The sequence below is a fragment of the Typopeltis vanoorti genome, chromosome 4 (genome assembly GCF_054136105.1).
Source record: "Typopeltis vanoorti isolate ZY-2024b chromosome 4, IOZ_Tvanoo_1.0, whole genome shotgun sequence".
Classification (NCBI taxonomy): domain Eukaryota; kingdom Metazoa; phylum Arthropoda; class Arachnida; order Uropygi; family Thelyphonidae; genus Typopeltis; species Typopeltis vanoorti.
The window spans coordinates 163606870-163633174 of record NC_143552.1 but is presented as its reverse complement, the minus strand read 5'-3'; the positions used below and the strand labels follow the sequence as shown (position 1 = coordinate 163633174).

Genomic DNA, 26305 nt, shown 5'->3' with positions numbered 1-26305 from the left:
TTCCGCTACTTCTCGACTACTGTACTGTTATCTTAGTAGGGTGTTAAATTAATATATCTAAAAAATTAATCAGGCAACAATTACGGAAAGTGGCCTTTCAAAAAAAAAAATTGTTTTCCCTACATAATATAGAAAATGTAAGAAATAAATTTAAAATGGTTGTTTTTAAAATGCAAATAGTGGTTCACTTTTATTCAAACAAATAAAATCAAGTTCTACGATTTGGATGTATGACATTTAAGAAATGTCTTAAACTTCTTTTTTTTTCTTCTTTTAGTTGCTTCTCATAAACAATAAACACTATGCAACTGAGAGATTAATTAGATAATAGCTCTCCCGTAATCTAATATATGTACTCTTAACATTAGTAACCAAGATGACAATAAACTTCAGTTACCATTTGATATACAGTCTTTTTAAGTAAATTGAAACGCAGAACAGTGAGTTTATAATTTGAAATCAAAAGAGTTTCTAGGACTGGGTAATTCAATTGCCAATTGTAACTGCATAAAGACAAAAATATGGTATAATTAGCAATACAAAATAATTATTGGCACTAAAAGTTGACAAGCACCCTAATTTAATTCTATATGGCAGCGAAGGGCTTGAAGGTGGCAGTACCAACAAAATAATAAAGTTTTATTAAATTTAATAATTAAATAAATACTTTTATTTAAAATATATGTGGTAACTCTTCCTCCTGGAATCTTTCGCTCCAGAAGAATAGTGATAACAACAACAATAATAATGTTTTTAAAAATGTATTTACGTTCACAATGTTAATAGTAATGGTTATAAATAAAACAATCCCTAAACGGATTGGAAAGATAGTTTGTTGTAATTACTTAAAATTTTACATTGTTATTTCCGTTGTATATGCAAGGCCAGCGTTACCATGTAGGCAACCTCGGCAACTTTCCGCATAGGGCGAAAGTCATGAAGTGGCACAAAATTTCAAGCTATGCTTTATTCATACTTTACTAAAACATCAAAATTAAATAGTGATATATGATTTAGGTATCGATTCTTTTTCCTTATCCCTCACATATCACACAATTTTACTATTTAACTCTTGGTTCTTTTTTGTCCATTGTTTTTTATTTTAAAACGTTAACATTTTAAAATGTTAAATTTCGGTATTTTATAACTTTTTTTTTTTTTTTTTGTAAATGAATTATAACAGAGAATTTTCAAATTAATTAAAAAAGAAAATAAAAAATCCCTATCAATTTACCTATTAATTTAACCTGAAAGACAATTTTATTTTGTTTAATGTCAATTAGAAGCATTTTAGTTTATGTGGGAATTTAGTGGATATTTTCCAAATAATGTGTGGGGATTATGGAGATATTGAAGCTTGCTTCAATATCTCCATAAGTTGTTCTAAGTATCGAGCGATTGAATCAGGTTCATTTTATTTTCAATAATCAATTATTAAAAATGAATTTGTTAAAAATAATTTTAAAAACATTTATTAATTTTTCTAGTTAATTTTAGTGTCCAAAATAAATTAACGATAAATTAATTAATAATAACGTGTAAGTAATTAATAAGTCTGTGACTTTTATATTTATAAGAAACTTTATTAATGAAAGTATAATTTTTTAGTTAGCTATGGCTGATAAAAAACGACCTCAGTATCGGAAAAGAAAATCAGAAAAAGCTAAAGAACTAGCGAAGCAAGAGGGTTCTTTCCTGAAATATCTCTGCTCAAGAGAAACAACTAATAAAGATGAACATGATAATTGTTTTGCCGAATATACGAAAGATGAATGTTGTGTTACTCTTATTAACGATAACGATCCAATAACAGATGTGCAAAATAAAGAAAACGAAGATACCAAAGACAAACCAGAAGAAGATACTTCTATTCCGGTATTAAATTACAGTGATCCCGCGGATTGGCCTTCTCATTTTAACGATAATTTTCGACAAATCTTAGAAATGGACCACAACAGATTGTGTCATACGATTTCCCCAAAGATTCACAAAAAAAGAAGATTTTCCACTTTACACCACAAGAGGATACTACCGAACAATGAAGTAGTGTACCGTCAATGGTTAATATATTCAGTATCAAAGGATGCAGTTTTTTGTTTTTGCTGTAAAATATTCAGTAAAAAAACTACATTATCTCTACAGAAATCAGGAGTCAAAGACTGGAAAAATATTGGAGTAATCCTTTCTTCCCATGAGAGGAGTACTTCTCATTTAGAAACCTATCAAACTTGGAAAGAACTTGTGCGATTAATCGCAAAAACAACTCTTGATAATTTCAATCAGCAAACAATCAGAGAAGAAGAACAATGCTGGCGTCAAATATTGTAACGTTTGATTTCTTTAGTTAGAGTACTTGGCACACAAAATCTTGCATTTCGCGGTACTAACGAAAAGTTGTACACTGCCAGTAACGGTAATTTTTTGAAGTTTGTTGAATATATATAGCTCTCTTTGATTCCAACAACATTATGCTTTGATTACAGCAGCATAATGTTCTATTTGGATTTCTTTATGATATATATAATATCACTGAAAAAACAACTGCTGATTTACTAAACGATTGCAAAAATCTTGAAAATGTTTCGACTCATAATGCTAATAAAGATACTGAAGCCGTGGATCTCTGCAGTGAACTTCAAGCAATAGCTCGAAGACTTCCAAAATCCATGCCGCCACAAGAAGTACTATTCTTTATAGTACAGCAAAAGCTTGTCGGCTGCATACCCCACGTTTTTGTTGGACTAAGATTTCTCCCGACACTTCCGGTTTCAGTTTCAAGTGGAGAACGTACTTTCTCAAAGTTAAAACTTGTTAAAACATACTTGCGCTCAACAATGTCCCAAAACGGGTTAACAGATTTGGCAAAAATTTCAATCGAACACGAGCTAGCTTCTACACTAGATTTAAAAGAAATGGTAGAAAATTTTGCAAAATTGAAGGCAAGAAAAATTAAAATTTGATTTTCATATATTTATACATATTGTATATTACTTTGTATATTATTAATAAAGCATGCCAAAATAATTTTTATTTTTTATATTTAAAATTTCATCTTAAAAAATATCCAACTTGTGAAATAAGGGGCACACTTGTGAACTTTGCCTAGGGCACAAAATAACCTGGCACCGGCACTGGTTGTATGTAACAATATATTTCCTAGTAAAATTATAAGTATCTAAAGAATGGACTAGATCAAACCACATATCGATTCACAAAAAAAAAAATAAATAAAATAACAATAATAATAATAATTTGAAGGAAACTAAAGTTTTTTTGCACGTATCTGCAAAATGGATAATAGCAAGATCAAAACCTTAATGCTTGGCACGGCGGACGTGAATGGTATAAACAGAAGAGCACGGCCAAATCGAGAGTGGCTAGGTGATATGAAGTGGTGCGGAAAGAGTTTACAGGATGTGAGTCACCTGGCAATGGGCAAATAAAAATAGTTTTTTTAATTGTTGCCTGAATTACATCTATCTATCCCAATGGCTTTAACAGGCCTTTAAGGCCCACAACCTTCCAAGCATGCTTGGATTTCGTAACCGAAATACGAGGATAGAATGGTCACTCCTATGCCTCAAGGTATTCTTGGCTGTATCCATGTGTGTTCACGGGGCCGGTTTGCCTGCTTGCGGGATGAAAAACACCAGATAAACTGGCGGAAAAAACCCTACTGTCCGCGCCCAAGACCGGCTAACTTGGCTATGGCTGAAAAAGATCCTTAAGCTCCTCACGTCTCCGACGGGAATCGAACCTAGGACACTCCTTCCCCAGGCATATGGTTGCGAAGCGCAAAGCCACTAGGCTAACCGCGCGGACCCTGAATTACATACCAACTGGCATTAGACCCATGGGCACTGATTATTATTATTATTGTTGTAATCACAGTTGTAAATGATATCCTAGTAGCCACTTGAGCATCGATTTTGAAGGAACTGTGGTAACTAGAGTAGTAAAACATATTTTTCTACTCTTTATAGTAAGAGCATTATTGATAACTTATAATTAATTACACAGATGGTTAGTTTAAGTTCATTAAGCAACTGGATTCAGGGAAAGGCAATTCAAAAGACAACAATGCAAGGGCATGGAGAATAGTTATATTTTCGGGTGTAGTCGCGAAAGAGTGCCAAGTAAATATTATACTATTAGGTAGGTGTGCAAATGTAAATATATTTTTTTCAAGAAAATAAAGTAATATAGCTACCAATAGATAACAATTTTCTGCATTATATCGTAAGACCATCATAAAAAATAAGAACTTTCACTATCGTGAAAAAACCTGAGTGCCATCAATTTTTCTCCATGTTTGAATTTCTGTTTACCTCTGAGTAGTACTTAATTTCATTCCAGAAAATCCTTTGGCTTATTGCTAAATCCAGTAAGCCTAGATTCGTTGCATTTTATTAGCTCAATGTAAGACCCTAATTTCGTTTCCCAAGAGAATTTCAGTTACAAGGAAGTTGATAAAATTGTAGACTACTGGTAAACTGTAGACTTAATTATACAAATATTATTGAAGAAAAAAGGAAACTGTTTGAAATAAAAACTGAACCTTGGAGTCTGAATTACAAACACTGAAAAAAACATTGACTGATTCACTCAATGGCATATTATCCATGTGGTGAAGTTATTTGCAAGTTATAGGAGTAAGACTAATGGGCTTCTGCATTTCATGTATACTAATGTCAGGAGTATTAGGAAAAAGAAGGAAGAATTTTTGGCCTTGGTTGGCTCTTTGTGGCCACAGGTTATTGGCATTAGTGAAACATGGTTGACAGAAGATGATATAGCTAGTGGGATGGAATGCGAGGGGTATAGTGTGTTCAGAAGGGACAGAGAGAATAAAATGGGGGAGAGTGTAATTGATGATAGCTGATGAACTGCAACCAAAGAGAACAGACATTGTATTGTAGGACAGTGAAATGAGCTCATTTGAGGCTATTTGGTGTGCGATTGAGACTAACGGAACAAAATGTACAGTTGGGTGCTGCAATAGAACCAGGTGATGGAATAGATGGTGGAGATAGTATGCATAAGCAAATAGACTCAATGAGTGGAAGGAGGGTAATTATTATGGGGAATTTCAACTATGGTCACATTGATTGGAAGGAGGAGAGGACACATGGGAGGAAGGAATTGGGATTTATGCAGTTATTAAAATACAGCATATAATGGAAAACACTAGGGGTTCGAGAGTGCTTGACCTAGTAATTGCATCTGAGAATTTGACTATAATGAATATGACCACGTTGCCACCAATTGGTGAGAGTGATGATACGGTCTTGACCTGGGAGGTGACTAAATGTGTGGAATTTTCAATTAAGACAGGGCGGTACATGTGGAATTAACGGGCTGGTAAGTATGACAAGCTTAGGAGTTTGCTTGGTTCAGTGCCATGGCATGTAAAACTGCAAGGGCTGGATGTTGATAGTGCATGGGAGGTGGTTAAGGAGCGTTGGCAAGAGATAATGGCTGACTGTATACCTATAGAACGATTAGTTAATCACGTTGGGGTTAAATGGATGAATAACAACATTAAGCTTGTGCTGTAAAAAAAAGAAAGAATTGTGGAGCGAATTTAAAGGTGACCTGCAGGCACATAAATGGTATAAAGCACAGTCCAGAAGGGTAACGAGTTTTGTAAGAAAAGCGAAAGCGGATTATGAAAGGGAATTAGCCACGCAAGCTAAAGAGTATCCCAAACAGTTTGTTTCGATATGTTGCAAGCAAAATAAAAAATGTATACGGCAGAATGATTTTACGGAATGACGAAAGGTAGGGAGGTAAATACAGGAATGGATATATGAAAATGGGATACTGTATGGGTGACAGCATGATTTTGTGAAGGGTAAATCATGCCTCAGTAACTTGCTCACGTTTTATACAAGAGTGGCGTCTGAACTGAATAAGGGTAATAGGTTTACAGTGATTCTGCTGGACTTGCTAAGGCGTTTGACAGAATATCACATGGAATTCTAATCAGTAAACTGCAGCATATGGGGATGGATATAGGGTTGGTGAGAAGGATAGGAGGGTGGTTGATGGAGAGATTTCAGAGAGTAGTTTATTCAGGAGTAGAGTCCAAAAGACGGCCTGTGACATGTGGTGTGCCGCAGGGTTCTGTTCTTGGACTACTGCTATTTAATTTGTTCCTTAACGATCTAGGAAAGGATCTGAGAGGAACTGTTCATTTGTTTGTTGATGATGCAAAGTTCGGTAGAGCAATAGTGAATGCACATAATGTCAAAATTTTGCAGGATGATTTGAATAGTTTAGATGACTGGGCTAAGGAGAATGGATATCAATTTAATGTGGCAAAATGTAAGATTATGCATCTTGGGGTGAGAAGATTAGCAGCAGTATACTGGAGTACTGCTGAACTGGAATACAGTTCCATGACATTGGTGGAACTGCACTCTAGAAGATTGACGAGGCTAGGGATTTGGGAGTGTTGATAGATAAGGAGTTGAAGTTTAGGGGGTACATTGCAAATGTGGCTAAATCGGCTCATCAAATCACTTGGTTACCGAAGAATATTTTGATGAGCAGAGACAAGCAAGTTATTGTTCCTCTGTATCGAGCCTTGATAAGACCCCATCTTGAGTACTGTGTCCAGATTTGGGGTCCAAGGTTTCTTCATGAAGGGGAGAAGGTGGAGAGGATCCAGAGGCAAGTGACCAAGATGATAACAGGTCTATGGAATGAATTTTATGAGAATAGGTTGAAGAATTGTGGGTTGCCGAAATTGGTTAATAGGCAGGAAAGGGGTGATATGATTGAGACATTCAAATCACTGAAGGTTTCTATAAGATTAATTCAGAGGATATTTTTGAGGACAGGACTAGTGGTGGGAGGACTATTGGCCATCCATGGAAACTGGGCAAGAGTGTGGTTAGCAAGGGTGTTAGAGAAAGGTTTTTTACTTGGAGAGTGTATGAGTGGAATAAGCTGCCAGAGTCTGTTGTGGGTGCCATGACAGAGAATGAGTTCAAGGCGAGGTATGATAGATACTGTGTGAATGTTGAATAGTTGTTCTTGACGTGATGTTAGGGCCTCCCTCAATGAGTCTAATGACCCTTAGAGTTTCCTGTAATAATAATAATAATAATAATAATAATAATAATAATAATAATAATAATAATAATAATAATAATAATAATAATAATAATAATATAGAAGCATCCCTGGAAAAGAAGAAAGTATACTGAAAGTTCCTAGTGAACAAGTTGGCAGATGCCGTAAAACACAGAGAAAATGCTGCAAAACTAATCTATGCATTAAAGTAGCTAAATAAGGGTCATTGGAAGACTTCGGTAAGAATTTAGAAAATAAATATTTAAGAAGGTGGCAAAATGTTCTGAATCCTCTTAAAAAAGCTCAGAAATAAAGAAATGAGTAAATAAAAGGAATCGCAGACAATAAACATGACTTAAAAACTGAAGATAAGGATGTACTCGATGTCTGGGTTAAATTATTTTGAAAGACTGTTAAACGAAAGATCAAATTACAAAACAACAGTAGAAAATTTTCAAGAGGAATGCAAACATGAGTACATAAGTGATTTGCAGATTAATTCAGTATATTCAAAGCCTGGTCAGAATGTCGAATTCCAGACGACTGGAATAGAGATATAATAGTTCCCATATATTAAAATAAGGATATAAAGCTGAATGTGAGAATTATAGAGCAATTTCTCTACTAAGAACTCCAGGTAAGATTTATGCAAGCATGCTGGAAGAGAGGTTGAGAAATAATGTGGAAGAGAAACTTGGAAGAAAAGCAAGCTGGATTGAGGCGAAATAGAAGTTGTCAAAATCAGATTTTTATTTTATGACAAACAGTTCAGAATTCATCAGGATGTGACAAGGATCTGCACTTAAGTTTTGTACATATGGAAAGGGCCTACGAAAAGATGCCTGGAGAAAAGCTTTTCAAATACCACAATGATGCGATATAAATGAAGCATTATACGAAGCAAGATACAGTCTATATTTAAGTCAGCAGTTAGAATACAAGTAACACAAGAAGATAGTTTGATGCAAAATCAGGGTAAGACAAGAATGCACGTTTATTCATCATGTATATGGTCAGCATTATGAAAGAAAATGGCATTAAACCTGAAATTAGAATCATAGGTGTCAAACTTAGCTCTTTGCTCTTATGCAAATGATGCTGTACTTCTGAACTCATCAAGAATATGTCTCCAGGATTCTCTGACTAAATCAAATAACAGCTGCAACAAATTTCACATCAAAATTAGTTAAATTTAGTTAAAGTTAAAAAAAAAGCTGGTAAGGCAGGGCAAGGGTTGAATAAAACTGTATGGAAAAAGGAGAAAGAAATTAGCCAACATAGGAAACAAACGGTATACAAGAAAGTATTCAAACCAGGCATAAGTTATAGATCAGAGAGTTGGATCAGAAATAAAGCAATTGTTCAAAGGCTAGAAACCGCAGATATGAGAATTCTGATAAAATTATGGGAGCGAACAGATTACAGAAATAGTAGAATAATATTTAAAATGAAGATATTAGAAAATAACTTTTCACTCTTAGTATTCAAAATGTGAAGTGTGATTTATGAGGCGCTTATTATGAGGCAGTTTGCTGGAACTAAGAAGTCATTGTTTGGAGTTTCCAAATTTGTTGTTGAGATGTATGATATGCTGAACTTCCAGATTTCTTAGCAAAATTTACGACTAGATTTAACAGCGAGGAGTTGAATAGTTCAGGTTCTAGTCTATGAATTCCTCGGATCTTTTAGTCCTAACTTTTGGTAGATTAGTTTATAAAATTATGTGTTTAAAATCTTTTCCATTGATGAATCTATCTAATACGTCTTATTATTCATAGGGAGTACTAGAATTTTTATACTTTAGCGCTAGTATCCATCCTTGTCTATCACTGATAGCTCAGCTCGAAATGAAAGCTCAGCTACAATGATTTCATAGGAATTCAGAGAGGACAGTTGACAACTTCTGCAATCTTCTAAACCCCAAAAATATAAATATTCTTGTCCAAAAATATTATGAGTCCTATGGTTGATTTTCTTAAGTTGGGTGGTTAATAACCTGAGTTTTCAGGGGAAATAACTATTTTTCCTGTGCCAAAGATGAGTTAATTCGTGAACTCCTTGAAAAGGCCTGAAAAAAGTATGTTCCTCTAGTTGCGAATAGAATGGAACCTATAATAATATTTCTTCTGAAATCTAGTGCTATCGAAGCAAATTTCCATATATCCATAGGGTTACACAGAGACCTACCACCACAACATTACTATTACTACTATTTATTATTACTATTACCCGACGCCTGCAGTTAGTCAAGGATTTAACTATCGTCTGCAACTGTTGCTGTCCGCCTTATATTTTTTAACTACACTCTGAAGAAGTCCTATTCAGCATATTCTACGGTCTGCAGAATATGTACTTTTTTGAAGTTTTACATTCCTTGTCACGTTCAGTTCCCCCTTTATGATTTGTTGTAGTTGTAGTTCAAAATTTCTTCCAAATTTTCCTATTTAGTAGCAATGATTTGATATCTCTATTACTCTACAAACTGTAATAACTGCGCTGGTATTTTCCACAGCTTTTCTGAGAATACTGATGAACTGGAGTCCAAATACCCAAACATAAGATCGTTTTTCATTGGGAGTTGAATATTCATAACTGAGAATAGCTGCTTTTCTCTAATTCCACATAGACGTAGAGATATTCGATGTCGGTAATAACAATCTTTTGCAAACTGTTTCCTTTCCTAACAGTATACCTGATAATCCTTCATGCTCAACCAACACCTTTATCTCCTCTTTTTTCCCTGATTTTAACCCAACATCATGAGTGATATATGCTATAATCCCACGGAACGAACGTGAACTGACGGAATTACTGCCGTTTACATGGGTTGAGTTACGTATGGCAGTGTTCGACACCTTATGGAACCTGTCCCTAGGTATCTGCATGCTATGATTGCACAGAAAAGCGGACCAACGCGTTATTAGGTGGGCCTTCATAATGCAAACTTAGCTCAGTGTATAACAGACGAGTGCCATGTATGGGCACGAGAATAGAAGGAAGGAGTGTCTTTATCTTTTTTTGAATGGGGAAAGCTGTTTAAAGAACAGAAGTACATGGAATAGACAGAGCAGCACGGAGGTTGGTTCGATGAGTTTCAAGATGGACTGTAAAAGGTGTTTGTAAGCAGTGGCTCTTGTTCTAATAATTTTGTCCAAATCAAAAACTAACGACTATGGGCACAATAGTGGCCAATTCAGAAGATAACTCTCTGTGAAATATTTGTTGAAAAGGCACAAGGCAGAAACTGAACATCTGTGAGAGAGGGACTGAACTAGATATGTGAGAGAGGTATCATTCATTGACCAGACCACTTTCCTGGATAGAATCCTGCAATCTTAGAGAACACTCCTCCCAAATATGGGAGTAGTATTTCATGGACGAGAGGATTTGGGATTTGTATAGCTTTAGCAGGAGTGAAGTAGTAGCTTGTGCGAAAAAGTACACCAAGTTTTTGACGGCTGCATAAGCTGTAGTTGTGCTAGAAAATGTCAGAGGTATAGATTAGACCAAGAAGGGAAATCTAATCAAATTTGGATATTTGAATATTACTGAGGGATGCGAGCTCTTTCTTGCGAGAGATCAGACAGGAATAAGTTTTGGCATCATTCAAATCTATAAGATTGTTCTTGTCTCTTTAAGATATAGCTGGAAGAGTGGAGTTTGGACATTGATCGTGGTGGATCCTGAAGATTCAAATACTTTAGCACTACAAGGTTTGTCAAAGAAAAGAAGGAATTTAGTGTATAAATTCATCAGCAAAGGCAAGGATAGGATTGGAAATCTGTGAGAGTAGGTCATTTATATAACAAAGAATGAGAGTGCATGAAAAACAGAACTCTGAGATCGGTGTTTTATTTTCTGGCGGTACGCTACGGTAAGCAGTACAGGCATCGTTTTTCTTAAGTTTTTAAAAATTTGCGATTTATTGACGGCAAAATGTATTATAAATATTAGAATTGGATGGTATATCAGCACGAGTCTTACGTGAAGCAGCTAAAGAATTATCAGTGCCCCTTGACTTTATTGTTTAATCTGAGTCTCGGGTCTGGTTTAGTCCCGAAGGGGTGAAAAGAGGTGAAATAGTTCCACTGCCTAAAGGAGGATCCAAGACTACTGTTGCAAATTACCGACCGATCAGCATATCAGGAGTCGTTATCAAGATCTTGGAGAAAGGAGTTAAGGGAAAAAAATACAGAAATGGATTGATGAAAATGAGATACTGTACAGGGGACAGCATGGCTTTGTGAAGGGTGGATCATGTCAGTAACTTGCTTAGGTTTTATAACACAGTGACGGCTGAATTGGGTAAGGGTAATGGGTTTACAGTGATACTGCTGGACATGGCTAAGGCCTTTCACAGGATACCACATGGAAGTCTAATCCGTAAACTGCAAAATATGGGAATGGATATAGGGTTCGTGAGATGGATAGGAGGATGGTTGATGGAGAGATAGCAGAGAGTAGTTTAGTCAGGAGTAGACTCAAAAGACGGCCTGTGACGAGTGGTGTGCTGCAGGGTTCTGTTTCTGTTCTTGGACCACTGCTATTTAATTTGTTCATTAATGATATTGGAAAGGATCTGAGAGGAACAGTTCATTTGTTCGCTGATGACGCTAAGTTGGGTATGGCAATAGTGAATGCAGAAGATGTCAAAATTTTGCAGGATGATGTGAATAGATTGGTGGTCTGGGCTAAGGAGAATGAATGTCAATTTAATGTGGGAAAATGTAAGGTTATGCATTTTGGGGTGATTATATTCGCAGCCGTATGTCACATTGGTGGATCTGTACTCCAGGAGATTTATGAGGCCAGGGACTTAGGAGTGTTGGTGGATAGGGAGTTGAAGTTTAGGGGGCACATCTCAAAAGTGGCTAAATTAGCTCATCAAATCATTTGGATGCTTAAGAATACTTCAGCATCCAAATGATTAGATTCCAAATCGAGCAGAGAGAATTACTTTGCCCATATCTGGTCACCGAGGTTTCTTCTTGATGGGAAGGAGGTTGAGAAGATCCAGAGGTGAGTAACAAGATGATAGCAGGTGTATGGAATGAACCTTATGAAAATAGCTTGAAGATTTGTGGGTTGCAGAAATTGGTTGATAGGCGGAAAACAGGGGATATGATTGAGACATTGAATTTACTGAAGGTGTCTATAGGATTAATTCAGAGGATATTTTTGAGAACAGGACTGGTAATGGTAGAACTAGGGGACATCCATGGAAGCTGTGCAAGAGTGTGGTTAGTAAGGGTGTTAGAGCTTGGTTTTTTACTTGGAGAGTGGTGGTGAATGAGTACAATAAGCTGCCTGAGTCTGGTGTGGGTGCTGTGACAGTGAATGAGTTTAAGGCAAAGTATGAGAGATACTGTGTGAATGTCAAAGAATTGTGATGGATATGATGTTTAGTGACTCCCTCGATGAGTCTAAGGATTCCTTTGATTCGCCCGTAATAATAATAATAATAATAATAATAATAATAATAATAATAATAATAATAATAATAATAATAATAATAATAAATATTCCGGTAGATGGTACTGTGTTCAGGAATTGAATTTTCAGTTTTGATTACCCATAAGTTGGTACCTTGCTTTCCTGTTTCATAGGTTGGTACGCAACCGGAAACAAGAAGTTGTGTTCACTACCGATTGTTTCCATTATCAGTTCTATATTCACTCTGCAAACAGGCAGGTGCTCACATGAGTTTTGAATTAATTTAAGTTAGATCAGTGCAATCATTGTTCAAAATGAGTAAAATAAGTAGTTACTCTATGCCAATAAGTAAAAAAAGAAAGCTGAAGAAGCAAAAATTGTTGAATCTACTTGTGATCATGTAAAACAGAAAACTAACACCGAAAATACACTTGGTGAAGAGGATCACGAAACCAGGACCGAAGATCCACGTGGTCAAAGGGAAGCAGATTATGATAATGATTGACCCAATTGTTGGAATCTTTTGCAGAAAAATGGCTTCTGCGAGAGAAACGAGTGGCTGTATGTCAGTAATAAAATGTTGGGCTGTAAAGTGTGTCATAATGTCGGAAGTCTTGCTGTCGAAAAATACAAGGGAAAGAAAATTTCAGTGGAGTGGGGAAATGGTAAGATCAGTCATTTTGAAGAATCTCCAAAACAGTTAATGTCAGTAAGAAAAAAGATTTACGATCATAAAGAGAGTGCAGTGCACAAAACGTGCAAAAAAAAAAAAAATCTGAAGCAAAAAAGGAAACATTAGAGAAAGTTTTCCTAAATATATTGTCGCATAATAAAGACGTAACAAGAAAAGTGTTTCGAATTACTTATAAAGTTACGAGGAAAAATCAATTATTTAACAACTTTCAACACGAAATATACTTACAGGAACTTCATGACCTAGCCATGGGATATATTCTTCATTCTGCAAATGCTTGCATGAACATTGTGAACAATATCGCAAATGAAATAAGAAAAACATTAATAAACAATATAGTGAACTCCAAGAACAAAATATCGTTACTTATTGATGAATCGACAACTGTGAGTAACACAACAATATTGATTGTTATTGTTCGTGTAATTCTTTCTGAACTTTTGGCTCCTGTGAGTGTTTTCCTAGATTTGATCGAATTATCATGCTAGAGGAATTCTAAGACTGCTAGAGGAATTCTAAACTCTTTAATTAGTCATCTTGAGTGTTTGGGATTATCTGAAGATTACTTAAAGGAGTATTTATTGTCTGTAATATGTGATGGTGCAGCTGTGATGTTTGGTGTGCGTAATGGTGTAAGGAGATCCATGCAAGAGAAGTTTCCTAGTGTTATTTTCTGGTATTGTGCTAGCCTCGCCTTGAATTGTCTATTAGTGACACAGAGAATAATGTGCCAGAAGTGAATCGCTTTAAAAGTTTCATGGGCAAACTTTATGTGACTTATCATGCTTCACCTAAGAATGCTAGGGAACTACAGGAATGTGCAGCGACTCTAGAACTTCAACTTCTTAAAATTGGCAGAATTTCAAGCAGTCGCTGGGTTGCATTTAACTTTTGCACTGTTTCTGCAGTGTGGCAAGACTTTGAAGCCGTTGTCCATCACGTTCTGGAGGCAAAAGAAGACAGCAGAAGAAGCAAAACAGATCGATTTCTCTATTAGGGCCTTTTAAGAAAAATAATATCATGTGAGTTTGTTCTTGATTTGGGCCTATGTGTGATGCTTTCCAAGAACTTAGTGAACTAAGTCTAGATTTACAAGAGAGAAATATTGACTTGTACAAAGCAGACAGGAAGATAAAGAATATAGTTCAACTTTTTGAAGAAGAATTGAAAATCCTGGTCGGTACTACAGTATTTCTCTTCAAGTTCAGAAGAACATGAAGTTCAAAGGGATTGAGATCCACAAAAATGAAAGACACAGTCCTGCAATAAGTTCATCTCTTTTCTATAAAAGTCTGAAAGAAGCTGTTGGAAAGCGTCTGCTTGAAGGAGATGATGCTGATTTGCCTGAATGTGCTACGATTTTTCATTCCAAGTATTGGCCAGAAAATCCTGAGAAGCATCTGACATTTGGTTAAGCTGAAATTAAACGTTACCATCAAATTTCCTTAAATGAAAGAGAAGCAGTTAGTGGTTACCGTGAATATCTTCAAGAAAATAAAATCTTGGACATACTACTTCCTCTAATGCACACTTTGGGCACAATTGCAATATCTCCCAGTGAATGTGAAAGGGAGATGTCGTTCAGATGAATCTTATAGTAACTTCATCTAAGTCATATCTGCTTGTACGAACAACTTCTGGACTGATGTTCCTGGGTCGTCATTCTGCAGTTGATACCAAAAGCAAGAAGCGATCTAGAGACGACGTGGTTTATATCGGAGAATATATTAAAAGTGTGGAAGTTGCTGTAATAACATCTTCATGGTGAGTACAAGCACCTTTTTTTTCAGAAAAAAGCACTGCTGAGGTACTCCTAGATTAGTGGCGAAGAGGAAATCATTCACCATGACAAGCAATGTCACTGATCAATTGCTCCGTCTCTAGGTGTTTGAATAGTTGGTTGTCGAAGTGAGACGAATTGGACACTAGTTTGTTGGTTGTCTTTTATCATCTTTGTTTGGGATGGGCCTGTTCCTCATTGTAGGATAAATGCAGTTGAATATGATAGATTGAAGAGGAAATACAGGATAGGTATTAGTTCTGTGACATACGTTTTTAAGACAACAGTCAGGATATCATCAGTACAAGATGCTTTGTTTGTGTTCAGGAAATTAAGGATTTATTTTCTGTCTGGGAAGTCTATGGGTGACATGAAGTGAGAGCGAGAGAGAGAGAGGTTCTTGGTAAAGTGGAGGGAAATTTTCCCCAGTCATTAATGCAAGAATTGGAAGACAAGAGTGATGTTAGCCTTGTCTTTAGGTAAGGTGACTACAGTACCATTCGGATGTGACATAGGTGGGCAAAGATTTTTCTGAATAGTCTTAGGAAGGGACCAGAAGGAGCGAATACAATTTGGGCGGAAAGCGAATTAACAGCATTTATTCCTTTCAAAGTCTGATTTAGATTTGGTGATGATTCTTTTACAGTTGTTTTCAGAACAAAAGCTTGGGATGTGGCTATGAATTTGGAGGAATGTGGGCCTTCATTCTTAGGAGAATTATTTCTGTATTTTAGACTCAGCAAACGTTTGAATTAGGAGAACTGAAGCATTATTCAGACCATGGGAAGGAGCAATAGAGTTCACGGACATCCTCCTATTTCCGTAAGGGAGGGCACGGACGTTCCTTCCTAGTGGGCGAAGGTTTTGTGGCAAAAGAGACGTATGAGGTCGCGATCTGAGTTACCAAGAGGAGAACTGACACCCACCGTATATTTGAAATTGGAGCTTTAGGAAGAAATCGAGTGTATCGGGAAATTGGAAGGGGTCATTACTAATGGCAAATACCTGGGCTTCTGCACCTTCTTGATCGTTGAAATCGAAGAAGAGCATCCAATTTGTGTTTTTTAAGCCTTTTATTAGGCTTAGAAAATTAGGGCTTCTAAAATAGCTAACCTTGAGAATACATCAACTGCCATTTCAAAATCAATAAAAGGGAGATCTGAAGTATTTTGGAATTCGTGTGTGTTTGCAATGATTTATCTTCTTCTTCTTCTTCTTCTTCTTCTTCTTCTTATTATTATTATTATTATTATTATTATTATTATTATTATTAAGAGAGACCTCCAGAGCGTCAGTGACTCATCGAGGGGAGGTCACGTACCACACACACCAGCTATCATATATCTTGAATTCATTCACACTGCTTGCATTCAAAACCTCCAATGGCAATCCATTCCAATCACGCATTCCTAACCCCCTTCTTAGTGGCCTTCATTCTCAGCTTCCAAGGATGCCCTCTTTTCCTTTCGCCACCCTCATAAATTGAAAAATTCCATCAATTGAAATCCTGTATGACCCTTTCAAAAGTTTGGAAGTCTCAATCATATCACCCCTCTTTCTACTGTTTAATAGTGTCTGCAGTCTACAAATTCTCAATCTGTCTTCATAATCAGTATTCCACGATCCTGATATCATTTTAACACTCTCCTTTTTACTCTCTCTCCAATATATCAAGATCACAATGGAAACCAGGAGACCAGACTTGCTCACAATAGTCCAAGTGAAGTCTTATCAAGGCCATGTAAAGAGGCAAAATGACATCCTTATCTCTACATTGGAACGTTCGTTTCAACATTGCAATTATCTTTTGAGTTTGTATTTGCAATCTATGCCACATGGACACTGAACTTCAACTTCCCATCTACTAACAATCCACGATCCCTAGCCTCATCAGTTTCTTCAAGCATAATCCAATATAATACGATATTGAATATTTAACACGCCGAAGTGAATGACTTGACATTTACTGACATTCAACTGATACCCATTTTCCCATGCCCATAATTCCAGCCTATTTAAATCATTCTGCAGGTGCTGATATCATCAGTACTCCTGATTACCCTACCTACTTTTTTATATCATCAGGAAATAGCTGTATGTTGCTTGTCAAATGCTTCCCAATATCATTCATGTAGAGATTGAATAACAGTGGACCAAACACTGATCCTTGTGGTAGACCACTGGTTACATTAAATCTCACAGACTCATATCCCCCGTCTACCACTTTTTGATATCTGTCAGTCAGCCATCCTTTATCCATGGTAATATTCTATAATCCAAACACATTTTATCCGATTTATGCAACAGTTTATTATGCTGTATTCTGTGAAAAGCCTTTACAAAATTCAAAAGTATCATTGTGTATCCATATCCCTTGTCTAGCCCAATGACAATATTTTTACTGAATGTGAGTAAGTTGCTGAAACATGATCTTCCCTTAGTAAATCCATGTTGTTCATTGCAAAGTAGAGATTCACTGTCAACCCATTTGTGAATGCAAGCCCTGACCAATTTTTCCAAAATCTTCACCAGCATTCCTGAGATACTAATTGGTCGATAGTTCGATACATCGGTCTTTGCACAACCTTGCGCAATGGAATTACTGTACATTCCTTCTATTCCTACAGAATATTTCCTGTTCCGAGACTCATTAAACAGCCTGGTCAAGGAATACCCACTTCAGTTGAACACTCTTTTAGTACACTTACTAATATTCCATCAGTCCCTGTTGCTGAATTCTTATTCAATTTGTGCAACAGCTCCAGTACCTCGTCCTCATACACCTGCGTTTCTTCATCCAGTGAAGAGGTAGCAGTGAGCTCAATGTCATGTACACCAGGTTGATAGCTTTTAATAAAATGGGCACTCATTAGTTGAACAACCTCTTCTGCATCTGTAATCCTCACGCAATCTGCATTTAGAAGTTATTCTTTCATATCATTTCTTTGACTTGCAATCTGCATTTAGAAGTTATTCTTTCATATCATTTCTTTGACTTGCAGCATATAGATAGAATTCTTGTGGCTTGTCTTTATTATACAAAGCCAATTTCTTTTCATACTCAGGCTTTGATTTCCGTACAACAGTTCCGTATAACTATTCTAGCCTGCCTGCTTATAATTTTCATAACGGACATCATCCTTATGCACACGGTATTCCTTCCATATCGTCCTTTTCTTAGGAATCTCTAGCTTAATAAGATTAATTACACATCCATTTGACACCTACTCTCTTTATTCTTCGAACTCTTGGGACACATTCTGATATCGCGTCATTTAAGTATTGTTTAAATGCTTCCCATGCCCTGTCGATATTCTTCCCATCCATGAACCGATCCCATTCTACTGAACCTCAGTATACTCCTCAGTTGGTCATAATTTCCTGCTTTGAAGTTCAGCATGTATCCTTTTCTGAATGGAACATTCATAAATTTAGTCACTTTCCAAGTGAGTACTGCATGATCACTGTCACCAACTCGAGGTAGAATAGTTACGTCTTTAACTGAAACGCCCTCTGACACTATAATCAAATAACACTCATTGCTCTCGAGTTCCTTCTCTGACATGCTGCTTGATGAAGTTGTCCCGCAACAACTCAAAAAATGCATTTTCATTCTTCTCATAAAATTTTACTGCTATCCAATCAATATTTGGATAATTAAAGTCTCCTATTATGGTTACTCTTTTCGCGCTCATCTTTTCTATTTGGTGATGCATTTCTTCATCACTAGCAACCGATCCACCAGGTCTGTAACAACACCCCACTATGAAATTAATGCTGTAGTTTTACTCCGATTTTGCTTGTTCTAATGGCTGGCAAAAAAAAAAAAAAAATCATAAATTATTGAAAGGATGTTGACTAGGCGGTGCGTTTTAATATTTTTTCTATCTTCCTTTTTAAAAACTATAATATTATTATTTATTATTATTAAACGCCTCCAGGTAGTCCAAAGACTCATCAAGGGAGAGTGTGCCAACAGCATCGAACGATTGGTCCCCTTCCAACTACTAACCGCGCTCAAACTTATTTAACTGATCCATTAGTAGCAAAGGCTCCACCAATCGACCAACCTTTGCCGGCAAAATATTGTGATATTTTTATTCTAAACTTCTTGCTGCATTTGATTACTTTTTCCCACCTTCTCTCTCTCTCTGGATGATGGATTAGCTGCCAATGGATTAGCAGTCCATCGCTTTAACCATTCGGCCACCTCGTCTTGTTGGACAACATTATTTGAGCTTTTTGGTATTCTCTTCTTTCTTAGGCAAGATGCAGTGGCATAGCTAGAGCTGTTGCCGCCCGGGGCGATCCCTGAGTTTGCAGGCCCCTCTCAATACACACCAAAAATATAACAAAAAGTAAAAACGACGTATAGGGAAATAAATCAAAACACTATATGTTTATTTTGAAGTAAAACTTTAATTCCAACATCCTAAAATGTTATTTTTCTTGCTTTTCCGTTACCATAATCGTCGATGAAGTCAATCTCATCACTCAGTTTCTGTTCTATAGAGAGTTTGGCAAGATTTCTTAAACGCAAAGTGCCGCTCGAGGCGTGTCCTCCCCCCTTGCTATGCCACTGGCAAGATGTATAAAATTTACTAGCACAGTCATGATTGGTTCAGCGTCACTGTTATGTGAGATCATTTTATTTTTACTTTTCTAAACAAGTGTTGTAATGTATGCGAACTATTCAAGATCTTAAACAATAAATTCTGATTTTCTTCTACCAACTGTTCTTAATATTGTTTAAAAAAACCGACTTTTTGGCAGAGTTCAGAGATATCTTTTATTATTATTATTATTATTATTATTATTATTATTATTATTATTATTATTAAATTGTGTTGACTCTCAATGAATGCATTCATTGACAAAATTGCTATATTCCTTAAAGTGGTTATTTTCTTTCACTGAATTTTTTTTTATTGTTGTTGTTTTTCTTATGACAGCGACAAAATTTATTATAGAATATTCATAGATACACAACTTAAAATTTCTGAAAATAAATCTATTTTTTTTAAATTAGGTTTTATATAGATTTATAATAATAATAATATTAATAATTTAACATTTTCCATATTTTAACATTTTTATTATTTCTCAGATAAATTACATACATTATAGGAACACAATTATGCATAAAAAATACTTTCTCGTACATATTTTTTTTAAAATAATAATAATAACAATTACTGTTTACAACGTATATTATTATAATATTCATAATGATGATTATTACAGATGTTTCTTTGAAATTTTACACTCTATATACAATATCAATGGATATAATCACTCTATATTGCATACTTTTGTTACAGTTATTACATACATTACATACATTTGATTACATATGATACATTACATACATTTGATTACATGTGATACATTACTTCCATTTGTTTACATATGATACATTACTTACATTTGTTTACATATGATACATTACTTACATTTGTTTACATATGATACATTACTTACATTTGTTTACATATGATACTTACATTACATACATTGGTTTACATGTGATACATGCATTACATGCATTTGGTTACATATGATACATCTTGGATGAGAACTAATTTCTCTGCTTTCATCCTCGAAGCTTATATGTAAGCTTATCTGAGGATGACACTAGTTGGTTATTATTTATTGTTTTTTTATTATTAAATAATAATAATAATAATAATAATAATAATAATTTTTACGTTTGGTTTCTAGGTTTGGTTTTTTTTATATTTTTTTATTGATTTCTGAAATATTTAACATATCTTGAGTGACATTCCAACTTATAATTTTACAAAATTCAGCACTAAGTGCTGCATATGTGTGGTTCATTTTCTACATTGGATTTCAATTAAAAATTTTAATAATACTTTTTTTGCCTCTATATTATGTATTTATAACACATGTTCTTCTAGTATTAACAATGAAGATTATATTGAATTTTTTGTATAAAGAAAAACTAATGAATTCAAAAATATAATAACAAAATAACTCATGTAAAATATTATTTAATTGTATAAATTTCGCCTGTGTATCGCAGGCATCTTCAGTACATTTATAAAGCTGACTGAACAATAACTGAGAATTCCAAAGGGCGCCACCTAAACAGATAATGTAAGATAATTAAAAAGATCAATAAATTTCCTAACTAATATAATATAATAAAATAATAAAATAAATAAATAAATAAATAAATAAATAAATAAATAAATAAATAAATAAATATATATATATATATATATATATATATATATATATATATATATATATATATATATATATATATATATATATATATATATATATATATATATATATATATATATATATACGATAAAAAGTTAGGAAAGATTAGCTGATTTATAAAGTACTATCTCCCATAACGGGGATAGACGTAAACCATCGGATCTGTTTAAGTTCAGAGAGTGAAGTAGAGTTTTACATGTTTCTTTATAAAGCCATTCCATGAGGAACCGACTTTTGTGAAGAACTCTTGTCTTTCCCCTATTAACTCTGTGTCTAGTGAAAATGGCATGTTCTGCAAGTCCAGACTTTTCGGGTTTAAAGTATTCAATATAAGATTGGTGTTCTTCTAGCCGAATAGAGGCAGATCTTCCTGTTTGTCCGAAATAAGATAATGCACAAGAGCAAGGAATCTGGTAAATACTTGGATAACTAAGATGTGGAAGCTTGTCCTTTGGAGAAGTGAGAAAGGTGGAGATTTTTTTGAAAGGTCAAAAGACAACAAAAATATTCAATGGGTTTAAAACTTTTGCTATACGTTCACTAATGCCATGCACATAAGGGATAGGAATGTGCGTTATATACGCAATAAATGGATGATGAATGATGAGGCAGAGTAACTTCGAAGATTGATTTAGTTTCTGTGAAGTCAGTGGGATTAACTTTTTTTTCCCCCTTTTTCTTTAGCGTTTGTTAGTGTTTAATATGTTTTATGTGAGATGATGGAAACTGTTGCAGTTCTAAGTGTGCTGATACAATTTCCATTGTTGGCTTTTAATGTTCTGTGACGGTTCAGATGTTTTACCTTATATTATTATTATTATTATTATTATTATTACATGACACCTCCAGGAGACTCATCGAGGGAGGGAACTTTTTTTACAACTGTGTCTCCGCCACTCAACTACCACCATCTATCGCAACTACCGTCATCATCATCTACACCAACGCCATCTATCGCCCACTTCCACCGATAGATTTTCACAGACAATCACAAACATCCATGCCCACTGCGGGATTCGAACCTGCATCTTTTTGGCTGCAAAGCGGATACTCTAACCACTCGGCCAACCAGGCCAGCAAGTAGTTGAGTGATGTGGGTATAAGATACTCCTTCATTGCTGCTCCATATACATTTCTATAATGCCTGGTTGTGAAGCAGGTTTTGTTTGGTCTGGTTATGCGGTACATTTCTCTATTATTGTGGTAAGCGTTGTTGAAATAGTGTACATGGTGTCTTAGATTCTTTATACTCAGGATTTTGTGTTTCGTCATTACGGGTTCAGTTATTTCCAGGTGTGTATTGGGTCTCCAAAGCACCGTTGAAATGATTCTTCGGTGAAGTTTTTATAAATTCGATAAGGGATTGTTTGATGTGTTTGCATAGACCAGGGGTGGCAAGTTCTTCAGTAAAAAGAGCCGCATATAATAATAGTCCATGAGCCGCAGAAAATATTATTTTAAAATTATATTTATAAATAAAAAATACAACTATATAGTAGTCCTACTCAACAAATAAGAATATGGTTAATCTCTAGTCATTGAAGGCTTTGATTGATTCTTCATTTGTGCCAGTTAATAGTTTAAAATATGGCTGGTAGAATGTCAAAGCTGTTCTAAGAAGCTCGGTGAAGTGCATGTTAGTGAGGATAGCACGATGTTCTGACTTGACGAATTTCATTACAGAGAAGAGAGAGAGAGAGAGAGAGAGAGAGAGAGATTCACAGCAGTAAGTTGTCTCAAAAACAGAAAGTAGTCGGAAGCCAGTTTTTTGACGATTGGGATACTTTGCTTCTGGGATTTGTTTGAAATTTGTTAAACTTATTATGCTTCTGGGATTTGTTTCCAAAAGTCGGTTACAGATGAGCTTTTATGTACTAGCTTCAAACCCACATCTTCCACCAGCACAATAAACTCTGTCTCTGTTGAAGCAACATCCACGGTAAAAGGTGCAATAGGACATCCATCGTTGGTGACATCAATCACAAAAGGATTCACAATAAATTCAAAACATGCCTTTAACTTTTTTAATTTCTCAAACCTATTCTCAAAATCATTATAAAGTGTTTCTACGTTTATCGAAACAATCCTTTGTATTGTTTCAGTTGTTTGTATTTCCGTTTTATACTCTTCTGTTGCTCAGTCATATTAAACAAGGATTTTATAACTTTCACTTAAATCAATCTTAAGTATTTATTAATCAGAAAAGTACTTATCTACACTAAAATTCACTAGTTATGTTCCGCTACCACCACAAGCGCGTAACTTGTGTGTACTGCATGAAGAGTGATGATAGCAGAGTCCAGGCAATAGAGGCGGCGGGTAAAACAGTGATCATAGTAGTCACTTTTGGAACTAATTTTGGCGGGAGAGACTCAGGCCATAAAATTCGAAACACGTTTTACCAACCAAATACGATAATAAAATCCACATTAACAACCCGTTTGGCCGGTACCATATAAAAGCTAAAAATGTAAAGTTTCAAAATATCTGTATTTTACTTATCTTTAAAGTACTTACGAAATAAAATATTCTAATATTGGTACATACTATATTACTATAGATTATTATATAAAAGTTTAGAAAAATGGCAATGAAAATCAATATTGTCTTGGGAGCCGCACAGAGTAGCTTTGGGAGCCTGCAATTTGCCCACCCCTGGCGTAGACAGTAATATCAGTAATGTTTCACAAATTCCATGATATATAAGTTTTTTTTTTACTTTGGTCGGCATCATATCTTTTGCTTCGAAGAGATTTCCACCAATAGTGCGTAGTACCGAGGTATTTAGTGTGGTACGGTATGATTTCGGAACAGTGGCAGCATCCATGGTTAATGCAATGGTGGGTGCGACTATATATTGTTAGTGGTGCAGGATGGATAATTCTAGGGTTCTTTATAATTATCATATGCGTTTTGGTGTTGTTTGTTATAAGTAAATTGTGAGAGAGTAGCTGGTTATTTTGTTTTGGTCATGTTGTGATTTGGAGAGTGCAATGTTTGTGTCTGTGTGGACTGTTAGTAGTGCTGTGTCGTCTGCTTATTGATATATATATTTAGCTTTGTAAAGTCAGGTTTTGAATGTAATTTATGTATATGTTGAACTGTGTGGGTGATAATGTTGCTTCTTGAGGGGTTCAGTGCTGTATTTTTATTCTCCGGCTCTGATATGTGCCTATTTTTGTTACTTGCGTTCTATATGCGAGATAATTCCTAAACCAGGTATGCCCTCTTATTCCGATTGAGTGTCGTTTGGATAGCAGTATTTTATTGTCATGTTATTGTCAAAAATGACTTACATTTTAAGCAATATTATGTCTATCGTGTATTTGACCCTATGCTTGTTGTTATTTGTGATTTCCCATATTAGTGTTTCCGCATGTTCGAACGTTTTTCAGTCACACTGTATTTTTCCTTGATAAATGCCATTATGCCACCTCCTCTTTTGTTTGATGTAAACAAGGTGTAGGACTAATAGTTATTAATGTTATATGCATAATCCTCTGTGTCATTTATTGCAACTTCTCAAGGTGTAGTTGAAAAGTGTTATGAATGTAAACCAGCGTTTCTTGACACTTCTCGTGTGTGTGTGTGTGTGTGTGTGTGTGTGTGTGTGTGTGTGTGTGTGTGTGTGTGTGTGTGTGTGTGTGTGTGTGTGTGTGTGTGCGCGCGCGTGCGTGCGTGTGTGTGTGCGTGCGTGCGTGCGTGCGTGTGTGTGTGTGCGTGTGTATTTATTGCATACAAGTACAGATATATCTATGTATATTTACAATAAATATATATATATATATATATATATATACATTTCATATATAACCATATCAATTTACATTACATATACTGTATATACTGCATATGTATACATGTGGTAGGTACCATAATCATAGTAATACATTTAACATATTTTTCACATCTTTCGAAGACAATGTTTGACTTTTATGAAGATGTCTTAAGCAGGGCGCGCCAGTAGTGTCCGGTGCCTGTGTGCAAAACTTTAGTTGGAACCTCTATACCCAGTAGCACGCCAGTAGTGTCCGGCGCCTGTGTGCAAAACTATAAGTGGTGCCCCCTACCCCACCTCCAATAAAAAAACACTTTTAAAAAACATTTTTTAAAAGTATTTTCTCCTCTTTGACGCCTTTACTATCCTGGCGCCTGTGTGCGTCGCACACATTGCACAAATGGCCGGCGCGCCCCTGCTCTTAAGTATCGTTTGAGTATAATCAGACTTCTAAGAGTTTTATACTAGATACCCATTGGTTCATATATTTATTGCTATCATTAATGGTTGTAGTCGTGTGTACACAATTCTGATATATGTGCAATTAAGGTATTATAATTATCACATAATTAATAGGAGCTAACTGAGGAACTGGATAAGTACCAGATCGACATAATAGGGATGAGTGAAACAAAAACAAAAAAAAAAAAACACTGGTGAGATTTTCTGAGCAATAAATACAGAATGGTATACTCACGCAATGATAATCAAGGAAACATAGTATTCAACACTAAATACGAGGCTAATCTTCTTGAATGGCAAATAATATCAAGTAGAGTGATGTGGGTAAATATCAGAATGAGGAACTGCACAATGAGACTTATTTCTGCCTATGGTCCCACAGAAGATTTTACTAAGGTAGAATTGGAAAAAAATTTAAGGCTTTAGAGAAAGCACCTGACACAATAAAAAAGGAAAAGTTGGTCCTTGTTGGGGATCTAAATAGCAGAGTAGGAAATGATTGTCAGATATACAAAAATATTTTGGGAAAATTTGTAGAAAATAGCAAAGCTAATAATAATAGCAAATATCTGTTGGATTTCTGCTCAGGACATGGACTGGTTATTACTAACACCATGATCCAACATAAAAGTGTGCACAAATTCACATGGAGAGAAGAGGCAAGGAATAAGAAAAGTCTCATTGACTATGTTATTGTTGATAGTGATGTTTTCTCCCTGGTGCAGGACACTAGAGTGTACAGAGGATTTGAAATTGGAAGTGATCACTATTTAGTCTTGAGCAGGATAAAATTGAATTTCATATTGAAAAGAATAACATGTAAGAA

The 26305-nt window shown here is 35.3% G+C and overlaps 1 protein-coding gene across 1 annotated transcript; it reads left to right on the top strand.

Moving 5' to 3' along the window:
• The first annotated feature begins 1614 nt into the window (after positions 1–1614).
• On the top strand, positions 1615–2328 carry LOC150107816 (zinc finger MYM-type protein 5-like). Its single transcript, XM_090392190.1, has one exon. It carries the CDS (start codon positions 1615–1617, stop codon positions 2326–2328), a length of 714 nt encoding a protein of 237 aa, XP_090248316.1.
• The last annotated feature ends 23977 nt before the right edge of the window (positions 2329–26305 follow it).

Coding starts and splice junctions, on each gene's coding strand:
- LOC150107816 (XM_090392190.1), top strand. CDS start 1,615: ATGGCTGATAAAAAACGACCTCAGTATCGGAAAAGAAAATCAGAAAAA.